Source organism: Gossypium hirsutum, chromosome A04 (assembly GCF_007990345.1).
Source record: "Gossypium hirsutum isolate 1008001.06 chromosome A04, Gossypium_hirsutum_v2.1, whole genome shotgun sequence".
Classification (NCBI taxonomy): Eukaryota; Viridiplantae; Streptophyta; class Magnoliopsida; order Malvales; family Malvaceae; genus Gossypium; species Gossypium hirsutum.
Window position 1 is genome coordinate 80,982,347 of NC_053427.1, and position 12,387 is coordinate 80,994,733.

Consider the following 12,387-nt stretch of genomic DNA (forward strand, 5'->3'; position numbering starts at 1 on the left):
TTTTTAGTAGTTAATCTTTATCATTTGTACGAGTTAATTTTTTAATATTAAAATATTAATCACTTTCATTTTTACTGTAATGAACCGAAAGTTACAGTATCGGAAATTGAGCCTTGAGTACTGTTTCCGTGAAATTTATTCATGAATATTTATTAGAAATATTTATGAATTATAGTTGAATGGTTATTTAGTGTTTAATTAAGTGAAGTAGCTTGAATTTAGTTTAAAGGGCTAAATTGCATAAGGAATAAAAGTTTAATTATAGATTAAAGAAGTAAAAGGGACTAATCTAGTAATTAGACCCTAAGTGTCATATGTGTGTTAATATTGAATAACGTGTGCAATAATTGGTATATATGTGTAATATAGCTATTACACATGTTAGTTTTATATTTATTATAGGTTAATAATAGTATAATAAGTAAAATTGATAAAATAGAAAAAGAAGATAGAAAGACTAACAGAGAGCAAACGTGAAAGAAAGAAGAAAGAAAGAAAGAAAGAAAAAAGGGAAATTTAGGATTAAGGCCCTAAAGTTTGATTAGTAAGTTGTTTTAGCTCATTTTCTTATGATTTTTATGTTTATGGATGCCTAATTCAAAGTTCTACATGTATGAGGTTAAAATGAAGAAAAATAGAGAATTTTTAGATATTGATTTAGTTGAATAAATTGAGGTTTTATGGGTTAAATTGATAGAAATTGAAGTTAGAAGTGATTAGTTAAAGGAATTTCTAAGTTAGGTTTAAATAGGGACTAAGTTGAATAGAGCTCAAAATTTATGTTTTATAATGAATTTTATGAGATATTTACGTTTTGGTGAAACAGGGTTAGAACAATTTCTGGATTCTCTGTTCTGACTTTAGAAATTCACCATAAATTGTGTATTAAGAATTAAGACTCAAACTTTATTTGAATGGATTCCTTATTGAGTCTATTTTTAATTGAAACAAATGGCATAGTCATTGGATTTCTATACAGGAAGAAATTTGATTCGTAGTGCACAAGGGTCAGAGTAGCCGAACCCTGAAACAGGGGAGACTTTTTCTAATAAACTGTACTAATTGGCCTGACCAAAAATTCTAGAAAAAAATTAGTAAGTAAATATATGAGTCTAGTTTCAGGAAAAATTTACGGAATTAGATTTCGAGTTTCGTAACTCGAGATATGATTTTTTTAGCGACCGTGACGCAGATGGATAGTTTACTACGAAAACTGTTTAAGTGCTAAGATAAGTTTTGTAATGCCTCCTGCTCGACTCGGGCGATGGTCTCGGGTAGGGGGACGTTACATTTACTATTTAATTTTTTAAAATATCAACTCTAATCAAGACAGAATTTAAACCTCCAAAATTTTATTTAAATTATGAATTTCATTATTTAAATTTTTTCCATATAGTAAAAAACTCAAATAGAAGAAAGAATGAAGAAAGGGAGAGGAAGAGAAGGGAAAATAAAGAAAATAAAAGGGGAAGTTAAAGGAAAATAAAAGAAAAATAATTAAATTTTTCAAAAAGAAAAAAAGTATAGGGATTAGTTATGGAATTTGGCCTAAAAATATTATTTGAAATGTGATATAACATTAGAGGTGTCCATGGCTTGGGCCGGGTCCAATGAAAAAATTGGGCCCATTTGCTAGGCCCAACCTATAAATGGGCCTAAAATTTGCCCATGCTTGGCCCGAATAAAAATGTTGAAACTTGAGCCAGGCCCAGCCGTATTATTTTTATATTATTTTTTATATAATTTTTAAAAAACATAATACATCAAAAATACTAAAAATATTAAAATAAATGTTTCTCGAAAAATTGAAAATAAATTAAAAATCAATATGTACATTTAAATAACACTAAGATATGTGCAACTTAATAAGCAAATACCTCTAAAATAGTAACAAAAATAATAATAAAACAAAAGTTATACAATATACAAACAATAACAACAAAATAGTAGCAACATAGCAGTGAAATGGTAGCAAAATAGTAAAAAAAATAGCAAAAAACGTAATTACAAAAACAACAAGAACATAAAAAAAAGTAGTAATTTTTTTTGTATATTGGGGCCGGGCTAGGATCGAGCTAAAAAAGCCTTATATGAGGCCCAACCCGTTTTCTAAACAAGCATGATTTTTTACACAAGCCCATTTTTCAGGCCTATATTTTTACTCAAACCCTTCTACTTTTCGAGCGAGCTGGGTGGCCCCGCCCATAAACAAATTTATATAACATATGCCATGTTAACTTGTCATTAAACTATTAATGGCAATTAATGATTTAATAATTAAAATATAATAAATAACATTAATGATTATATTATAATTTTTAAAATTTGATGATAAAATGTAATTTAAACTATTAAATTTATTGTTTACCCTAATAATTATTAGGAATAGCAACTCTCATCCTCATTATCCTCCTTAAATTTGAAACAAATACTTCAGTAAGAAGGAATTTAAGATTTCAAAAGATTTTTTTTTTGAAAAATATTTTTAGTATAATTTATTTAATATCTTAATAAAAAATAATTTGAGAAATTGTGACAAATTATATACTACAATTGGTTCACCATTTCAAAATTTAACACTAGAGATAATGATAGATGGAAATAGAGTTGAAGTGCCAAAATGGATATTTTCAAAATAGAAGTGGCACATTAAAAGATTTGTTAAATTATAAGAGCCAAAAACGGAATTATCCCAAATCTTGTTTCTTAAAATTGGGCTCATTATTTTTTGTGGGTGTTAGCAGGGGTGGGGTTTACAGGGGTTTTAGGCCCAGTTTGGAAAATAGGGTAAGAAGTGAGGAAGAGAGCAAGAGGAGCAGCGACCGGCGAGAGAGATGGCAGGAGCGTTTTGGGGAACAAGAGTGATGGAGATAGTGAAGAAGCACGACTCTGGTGGTCTCGTTTGGAAGAGAATTAAGCTCACTTCCACCCGCAAAGCCAACGCCAAGAAGCGTCTCCATCGCGTTTGGCAGGTCCTTATATCCTTCTCTCCTTTTTTTTTCTTTTTTTTTTAATGCCCCAACCTTTCTTCTTCTGGGGTTTTTGTCTTGCGGCTTCATGCTTTATGCTCTCAATTGTTTCACTTAGGTTTTGGGAAGTAGTTAGAATTATAGGGAAAATATGAACTGTGGAAGAAGGTTGTGAACAAGTTCAAGTTAACATTTGATAGTTTATTACATTTAGAGATTAGTTGCAAATTTCGTACCCACAATTAATAGCACAGTCAACCATACATGCTCAAGATAGCTTATAGACTTCAACTTCATTTGGTATAATGTCCTGTTAGTTTAGATTTCATCTTAGGATTATTTACTATTCATGATAAATGTTTTCCTCTTTGCTTTGCGTGTGTGTGTGTGTCCCTTTCCTGTAGCTCTTACAAAACGGTTCTTCCATTTTATGGCCACTGGCATGTGTCTGCTGAAGTTCCGTATGTGCTGTTTTTAAAGGGGTTTTAGTGGTAGCCTCGCATTAGATTGTGTATAATCAGTGAACTCGAGTTCAGTGGTTTAGAACTATGCAATATGTTATCTGGATTCTGGGTCGGTGTTAGATGCGGGTATGTGCAACTTCAAATATTTTTCTGTGTTTGGAAGATCATACCATCATATCAATGTCCAAATATGTGCCAGATACAATTGTATGATACGGATACTTTAAAGAAAATTAAGAGTCCAGTTAACAGAGCTGAGCACACAGAAAGGGTTAGTTTAATCTTGAGTCTGAAGAGGGGATAGTACAGGATTCAGGCGACCTGGACATTTTTACTTTCTATCTAATGACTTGGTTGGCCAATTGACTGCTGTCATTCTACTTGGTCAAGTTGTAGTTTAAATTTCTCACATTAGGTTGTCTACTTACCATGATTTTATAGTCATGGTGGCACTTGGATAAGAGAATCATCATATATTGTCTTTCGGCCTTTCATTTGCTTGGATCTAAAGACTCCTTGAGTTTTTATCGTCTGCTAAAGGGAAATTATTTAATTACAACCATGTAATATTCTGAGAAAAACATTATTTTAGTAATTGACCACTTTTGTAGTGGCCTATGGATGATGGATTCAAATCCCTATTTCATGTTTGCTATTTGTGAAATAGAGTTATGACTTAAACCATTATATGAAAGAAACCTAACATTTCTTTTATTTAGCATTGCCACTGGTGGAACTTAGCCTGCCTATATACCAGTTTTTCTTGCCACGAGGTCAGTTTTGTCAAAGGGTGGATGGGGCTCTCTAGGCTTTAGATCTCTTATATTGCCTTAGGCACAAAATGAAGCGCTTGCCTGATTGAAGTCATATTTAAATATATACACATATATTTATGAATACATATTTGTATGCATAAAGTAAGCTTAAATATATAGTCATATATATTGCAATATTTGTGTATAAATAAAATAAGCTTATATATAGTTATGATTTGCCCACCTCATCCCTTAACCATGTGGGCGGGGGTTCGATCCCCCCTCATGAGAATGGAGCACATTTCATGACCAACCGTTTACCGCTTTGGAGTGCACCTGTAGCAAGGGGATTAGTCACTGTTGGTGCCAGCGGTGGATACCCTAGTTATGATCAAATATATATATAGTTATGATTATAAATTCTAAAGAGTGGTCAAGTTTATTTACAAAACATGCAATTTTTTAGTTGGCCAATATGCTTGATTTCTTACTGTTCTGATATTGTTGAATTCTCACATATCGAGAGGTAGGGGTTTTGATACTATCTTCTTTTTTACTAGTAAAGGTTTATTTAAAAAAGTAAAAAATAAAATAATCAGGCGGGCTTTTCTTTTGCTTATTGCCATACTAAAAAGAGTGCCTAGGTACACCAGGCATGCACTTGATCAAATGCCCTTGCCGGAAAGGGTGTGAGGTGTTTTTGTTGTCTAACGCCAAGGCACTAGGCATGTGCCTTGACATCATTGAGGTCCAGACCTCCAACTGAAAGGCCATTTATAACCATATTTAAGAAAGAAATCAGGTTGTGATATTCTATTTTGCTGTTTGCATTACATTCAGTAACAGTCAGATAACTTCTGTTGCAAGGGGCTTATGAGAATTGAATCGTGATTCCTTTGGCTTTCACACATCTATGTGCTGCAAAACTCGAATGTTAAAATTACTATAATTGTTTCCTCTTTTGCCTAATTACTCTTTATATGGTATGCCAATGAACTTGCAGATTGTTGATCCTGTAACGTGGGACTCATGGATGATTATATTTTTGCCTAATCATTTTAGATATGATTTTCAAGCCTTGTATATTTTTGAGATTTTGGAAATGTTTACTTCTTTCAGAATGAAGCTGTTTTGAGAGCATGCGCAGAACCACCTCCTTCGAAAGCAACGGACGTAGCTGCTGCTGCTGGTGAGAAAGGTGTGGAACAATCAACTTAATGGACAATTAATGAAGAGTCAACATGAGCCTGAAAGGAAGAAATTGGTGACTCTTTGGGGGTTAATGGTGCAAAATTTTTACAATCTGAGATTTGAAATTTAGTTGTATGGTATCATTGACCACCTCTTTTTTTTTTTTATTGTTGTTTAAAGACGATTGTTGTGAGGTGGTGGGTCAATGGATATAGGCAAACCTTAATCACATATCTCTTATCAGTAGCTGTCCATGAAAAAGAAGAATGCTAAAGTGGTTTGGTTATGATGTGAGGTGAAATAAGGTATCATCATCCTTTACGTTCGACTTGATTGTTTTTAAGGGTTCACTTAAAAGGCTCCCCTTCTTAAAATTCAGCGGCTGCCGGTTTGCCTCTTGTTTCGGCAGCTGACACTTGACAGGGACATTAATAAATTAAAAAAAAAAAGAAACTAGCTTTTGAATGAATTAATTATGGGGCCAAAAATATCAGGGTCGGATCTCTAAATGAGGAGCAAAACCCTTTTTAGGGTTGTTTAGAGGATACTAACTTTTAAGTTTTTTACTACTGGAACCGAGGTTTGGTGGAATAGTAGTGAGATAAGATGGAGAGTGAAAGAAGAGGTGGTCCATTCGGGTAGTTTGAAGACGGATTAGATGGTGGACCCGTAACCCAACCAAAAGAAAAAAAGGGGTTTGAGAAGCCCTACTGCATTGTCTGATTTTGACATTTGGGGAATTCTTCTTTCTATACGTCTCGACTCCCCACTTGAAGAATAGATCCTTGAGTTTGCACATTGTTACACGCAACAAATCACATGTCCTTGTTTTACCAATACTTTCCTCATAAATATATATACCTTCTGCCTTGTAATTTGTGTTTGGTTAACGTAGAATCTAAACAGAATGAAGTAGATTGGCATGTTCGTAGGAATTTCATATATAGTATGTGCTTGTATTTGGGGTACTCTTATGAGCATTTGTATGCAGGGTGGAAGCTGTAGATGGCCTCCCTACCCTGTCATAAGAAAAAAAAAAACATTCATTGTTTTGTTGGCGAGATACCAACCAAGCCTTTCAAAACTCAAATCTAACTTTTGGATTTTGGGGTTCAAAAGTCAGATATGAGATTACATGATGGTTTGTATGAGGACAAGTTGAGTTTGTTTCAAGTGATTGAGTTGAATAAATTCATACGTGAAGCCTGCAAATACTTTTGCTGTTTTTCAATGCGTGGGTGTGTGGGCAAAGTCCTCCACAAAGGCCTCCCACGTGATTCACAAATTTGAAGCCCATCTCATCAATCCCACACCACCCATCCTATTTCTTCCCCTTAGTGTTACAAATTAATCAGATATTAACACGGTTAAGAAACTCACCAAATTATTTTTATTATATAATTTTGAAAAAAAAATTATGCTTTAAAATGAAAATAATAATTTCATGATAATTTATAAATTTTTAAAAATAATATCTAAAAACTCTCCCTCACTTATACTCACAGAATTAGACAAGTGTTTTTTTTTTTAACCTCAATCACACATTGTTTTGGTTATAGATTCTTTCTTTCTTTCTTTTCTCTCTCAATTTAGATTTTACATTTTTAATGATTTGATTTTATGTTGTTTCAAATTTAAGAGGTTTTGGTCAACAGTCAATGCTGGTCAATAGTCTCTTAACAACTGCCAATGACCTTGTCATCTATGATATAAGAAAAGTCAAACATGTGGTGTATTTTTATTGGTTGAATGTGCTATTTTCTTTTACCACCATTAACTTTTTGGAACAAAAAATATAACTGAATAATAATTTAAACATCAAAATGAGACAAAAAAAAAAGTTTAGGTGTGAATAAATAAGTATAGTTCAGGTTAAATTGTGACATACGCCTTTAAATACTCAACTATATTATTTCTTTATTCTTTTCTTAAACTATATTTTCCGAAAATTTGTTAAATAATTTATTTATTCATTTTTAAGTGTATTTTCTTAAAACTATTACATATATCTATATCAAAATAATTATATCATTTTTATTAGATCTATAGTAATAATAAAACTTCAGACTAAATTGGTATTATGAGTTAATTAAATATCAATTATGTTAAAAATAATTAAATTATCAATACACTCTAACATGAAAAACGTACTAATGAATTAATCTTCTCAAAGTTTGAGTTTTGAAAATGATATTATTAAGAGGAATAAATGATAAATTTTAAAAAGAATTAATCTTTATGAATTATAAAATAATCATATTCATATAATTTTATACATGCATACATTTTTTTTTAATGAATGACATCACCTGATTCATTGGTGCTATATAGATGACACAAATTGTAAATTCAATATCAATATAAATCCTACCTTTATCTAGATTTATAAAATTATAGTGATTTTTAAATTCTAATTTTTTATTTTTCAAAATATAATAAAAATATGTATTATTCTACAATCAAGTGGTTTTGTTTCAGTTACAACGTCAGTTGCATTTTCAAATATAGTTAGAAACTCAATCAAATTTGTCTTATTTGTGTTTATTTTTCTTTTATCCAAAACAGTATGTATTTTGATTTATGGATTTTGGAAATTTCTTGTGGCCAGGATCGAATGTTATTTTAACTCTTGAATTTTATAAAAACATCAAATTTGATCTTAATCATTATGAAGATAATCGAAGATTTTTTTATGTGAATACTTATGGAAAGTATGATTACAGTTTATCAAGCTACGCTTAAACTTTATTCAATTTAGAATATAAGTGTGAGGTTGTTAAATAGTGAATGTATAATATTTCAATAATAATTTATACCTGTTAAAGGATAATGAATTATCTTTCTCGACAATAAGATGAGACTCCAAACGACACAAATAAATTACTGTGTTTATCTCTGTTTTTTCCTACAATTGTCACGTGATTCAGTTACAACTTATCCTTAGTAAAAATTTTAATTCAATATATAAATTTATATCTATAACTTGGTCCTTTCACCATCATAATCTTCAATATATATTTATTAATTAAAATTAAATGTGTTGAAAAAGAAAAACATGTACATAAATGTGTTGCGTAAAGAAGTGCAATAGCGTGAGATGATCTAATAACCCATTTTCCGCATTTGCTTATCTTAGTGAGCTCCGTAGGATAGGAAGCTGATGGAATTTTTATTTTTATTTTAATACTATCATTCATTATTATTTTTAACTTGAATTTCAGTCAAAAATAATTTTGGACCAATCCAGTCTTCTTCACTAGGTTTATTTATTATATTAAAATATATTATAAAATCTTTATATTCTTCCTAAATTTTAAAATTATTTTGTTACTTAAGCTTCGTTTACAAGATCATTTTGTTTAGTTACATTGCTATTGAGTGAATGTTTTTTATTTAATTTTAAAATGTCACACTAACAAATTTAACCGTATAAATAATTGGGTCTAAATTTTGAAATCTAAAAAGTAAAAAGATTAAATGCTTGAAAATAAAAATATGACGACTGAATTTTAAATTTATGAATAATACAAAGACTCATTACATATTCTTAACTAAATCCAACTCAATTAACTAATCAATCGAAGCAATAAAATTTTGAATCTATACACTCAAAGTCTAAATGTCAACACGGTTAAAAACTTCGTTAATGAATTGAAAAACATTTCATTATTAATTTTAAAAAAATAAAAGTATATATTAATTAAGAAAATAATTGAAATGATTGACTCATTCAATAACTTGTTAAAGTTTAAATTGCACTATTTTTTCCCCAAAACCAAATTACAGACTTACCTCATCAATCATCCCTCTCATATATTAAACTTGGATTGTGTTGTTTTTGCCTTGCCTGTTATGGCATTGCACTCAATTATGGAGATAGTGAAGATATATATAATTTTATGCCGCCCTCAGCCTGTGTGGCATCCACTTGGCGATCACACAAAGCTCCATCGCCCACTGTTCAAGCTTTCAGGTTATTTAATTTTATATTGTTTTATAATAATATTTTGGCTCAATAAGTCATGGATGATTACCATAATTGATAACCTGTATTTTCGGCTTAGGTTTATGGGGTTTAATTAATCAGGAGTGAGTCAACAATAAAAGGGGACATCCTCCTTTGCATGCAAGACACGTGTGCTACACAACAGTAAAGCTGCTCCTTAGTCCTCCCTTCTTTCACAAAATCAATTATTCCAAAAAGTACTACTCATAAAAGGAGACTACTGCCCCCTAAAAGAAAATACAATAAGTTATTTCTGTTAAGTATTTCACCATTTTTACAGTAAAAATTAATGCAGTTAATAGAATAACTAGCATATTATATGTACCTCATTTTAACGTATATAGATTAATTTTTGACAATAAAAATAAATTTGAATTAACTTTTTAATAAAAAGATTGATTTGTTCTTTGATATAATATATAGAGACTAATTTATCTATTTTTAATAAAAGAGACAAAATGTAATTTTACTTCCAATACAATAACGCCATTGAACTTTTACCATACTGCAGGGTAGGTGCACAATAGTGGGAGAATCTTACTGTTGAAATCCAATTGAGCTACAAAATTTCGAAGCATGAGAATATTTTTCTATTGTGTACCAAGTTAAATGAGGGTCACCATTTCTTTACGTACAAGTAATACTTAAATGGCGATACGTAGAAAGGAGGTGGAAAAATCTTGAGAGTTTCAAGTTTAAGTTTTATGAATAAAAGGATCTAGTATCATTAACAATTTAGTCTCCTTACTTCCACCAACTAGTCTTTTAATTTCAAAGTTTTTAGTTAACCCTGTTTGCCTACAACCTTGGACCTACACAAACTTCCCTGTTCATTGTATTGATTTGAAAAAATTAAGATCCGAATGTCAGTTTCTGGGCACAAGAGTTGGTTGGCTCATCTTTCAATGATATTATACTGGAATGGAGTGTCGATGAAGGAATATGAGAACTAGGTGCCGCCGTTTCAGATTTCTTTTTGGTGAAGATTCTGACCATGGTGAAGTAGTGGATGTCAATGGGAATTGGGTTCTTTTTCTTTTCAAGTGACTACAAACTCGCCCAATGCTGATTTGCAAAGATCTTATGCCTTATTCTCATGCTTCTCAAAAAGATTTCAGCTTTTGGTAAAGTTCTCATATATATTACTGTATGCCTTTTTCTTTTTCTGCATTTCCTTCTTTTAAAAACCATTAGCCTTTTTTACCTAGCTTTACAATGCTCATGTGCAAATCAAAGTAAAGTTGACCATAAATGAGGTACCAAAAGGAGGCTAATATCACTAACTTGATAACATTTAGAGATTACATTAAAAGGGGATAACCATGTTTTATAACACAGTTTGCTCTTTCATTTAATAGTTAATGCCGAATTCTATCTCTTCCTTATAATCACAGACAAAGAGACACAAAGACATAAATTACCAAACACTAGACTAGTTTTTCTTTTCTTTTCTTTTCTTTGAAGATGTTACACTGATTGGCTAATCAGAATCCGAGCTACTGGTACAGGCAGGAAAAGAGAGAGAAAAAAAAAAGGGTGTGAACTGTGACTTTTTAGGGTTTTCTTCTGAAATAAGGAAAACTATTGCAACAACTGCTTTCCTCGTGGTCATCCGTGTCATTATTTGAAACTTGGGTGATCCCACTGGAGACGGATGACGAGGAAGAAGGGGCTAGGTTTAAGTCAGCCCTGTCTTTGGTCAGGAAATCATAGAAGACAGGCTTGCTTGTCCTTAATTTACCAATTCTTTGGTTGCAAGATTGCAGGCCTTCATCGTTTTTAGCACTTCTTTTCTTCAAGAATATGCGGCACAGCACCCAATTTTCCATCGGCACCACATTGTTCTGCACAGATTTTTTAATGCAAAATCAATGATTTTGCTTTGACCAACACATACAGGCATAATGAAAGCAACAATGTAATATGGCAATTGACCTGAGTTTGGTTCTTCTTATTGGGTGGGGCATTGGAAGCAGCTGTCTCGGTGCTAACAACACGATATTCATGCATAATCCAATCAGTCCTACATCCATTTGGGGCTTTTCCTCTATAAAAAACCAGAGTTTTCTTCATACCCACAGCTTGGTTGCTCCTAGATGTTACAATTTGTTTGTCGATTCCAGTTGCTTTCCAGTAACCTGAAATAGTGGCTCTGTTTGATCTATTGGTATTAGGATACTTGGCTTCTCTAGTGCTGAAAAAATACCTCTCCTGCTCCAAATCACCTGCTCAACCACACAAACGAACATTCAGAAAAAAAAATCTAATTTTTGGTCCCAAAAGATTTGGTGGTAAATGAGAAATTAAAATCAACCTGGCAAATCCCAAGGATCAGCTTTACAAACATCGACTTCGGGTATGATAGAGGCAGGCAAAGGGCAAGCAAGCACTTTTCGTCTCAAGTACTGAACCACTAACTCTTCATCCGTAGGATGGAAACGAAAGCCAGGAGGCAATCTCAGCACACCATTCTTTACAAAATTAAGCTTCTCCATCTTCAACACAGTTGGTGATATGAGAGAGAGAGAGAGAGAGGGGTGGTGAGTAATTGAGAGGGAAAAGTGTGGCGTCTTTATAGAAGGGTAATGGTGGGGGGGTTCTTAAGAGGCGAATAGAATAAGGAGGGCAGGGGATCCAATTGGCGTAAACTAGACTCAATCTCTTTTTTGACGCTATTTTAACAAAAAACGTTTAAACAAGTTTAAAATCGAAATGGTTGAAGTTATTGAATTTAAAGCACAAGTGAAAGCGTCTAAAGTTGGAAGCCTAGTTTACTTCGACTTCCTCCCTATGCGTATGGGAATAACCGTAGCTGTTTCCAATTATTTACTCATTTACCTAAACGTACATCTGTGATCTGTGGGGGCAGTTTCAAAATCCCATTTCTTCACTTCACTTTGTTTTTGAGTTATGGGAATAAGAGATATCTTTTACGTATTTATTTCTCAAACATTCTTTCATAATCTTCGTAATTTGAGTTATGGTTTAATTCACTCAAAAAA

The 12,387-nt window shown here is 32.0% G+C and overlaps 2 protein-coding genes across 2 annotated transcripts; one reads left to right on the top strand and one right to left on the bottom strand.

Annotated features, from left to right (window-relative positions):
* Positions 1-2,731: 2,731 nt before the first annotated feature.
* On the top strand, positions 2,732-5,707 carry LOC107898988 (uncharacterized). Its single transcript, XM_016824577.2, has 2 exons — positions 2,732-2,972; positions 5,308-5,707. The coding sequence occupies exons 1-2, from the start codon at positions 2,835-2,837 to the stop codon at positions 5,404-5,406; spliced, it is 237 nt and encodes a 78-aa protein (XP_016680066.2). The 5' UTR covers positions 2,732-2,834; the 3' UTR covers positions 5,407-5,707.
* A 4,935-nt stretch (positions 5,708-10,642) lies between these two features.
* On the bottom strand, positions 10,643-12,178 carry LOC121202817 (NAC domain-containing protein 83). The gene is made up of 3 exons (XM_041111479.1): positions 11,700-12,178; positions 11,321-11,610; positions 10,643-11,229 (listed from the first exon to the last, which is right to left on the bottom strand). Exons 1-3 carry the CDS (start codon positions 11,878-11,880, stop codon positions 10,939-10,941), a joined length of 762 nt encoding a protein of 253 aa, XP_040967413.1. The 5' UTR covers positions 11,881-12,178; the 3' UTR covers positions 10,643-10,938.
* Between the last annotated feature and the right edge of the window lie 209 nt (positions 12,179-12,387).

What these genes read in the sequence shown, in the direction of transcription:
- LOC121202817 (XM_041111479.1), bottom strand. Translation starts at nt 11,880, where the DNA reads ATGGAGAAGCTTAATTTTGTAAAGAATGGTGTGCTGAGATTGCCTCCT. An exon ending in TGATCCTTGGGATTTGCCAG is followed by an intron (nt 11,611 to 11,699) that starts GTTGATTTTAAT and finishes GTGGTTGAGCAG; the next exon opens with GTGATTTGGAGCAGGAGAGG. An exon ending in ATAAGAAGAACCAAACTCAG is followed by an intron (nt 11,230 to 11,320) that starts GTCAATTGCCAT and finishes AAATCTGTGCAG; the next exon opens with AACAATGTGGTGCCGATGGA.
- LOC107898988 (XM_016824577.2), top strand. Translation starts at nt 2,835, where the DNA reads ATGGCAGGAGCGTTTTGGGGAACAAGAGTGATGGAGATAGTGAAGAAG. An exon ending in GTCTCCATCGCGTTTGGCAG is followed by an intron (nt 2,973 to 5,307) that starts GTCCTTATATCC and finishes TACTTCTTTCAG; the next exon opens with AATGAAGCTGTTTTGAGAGC.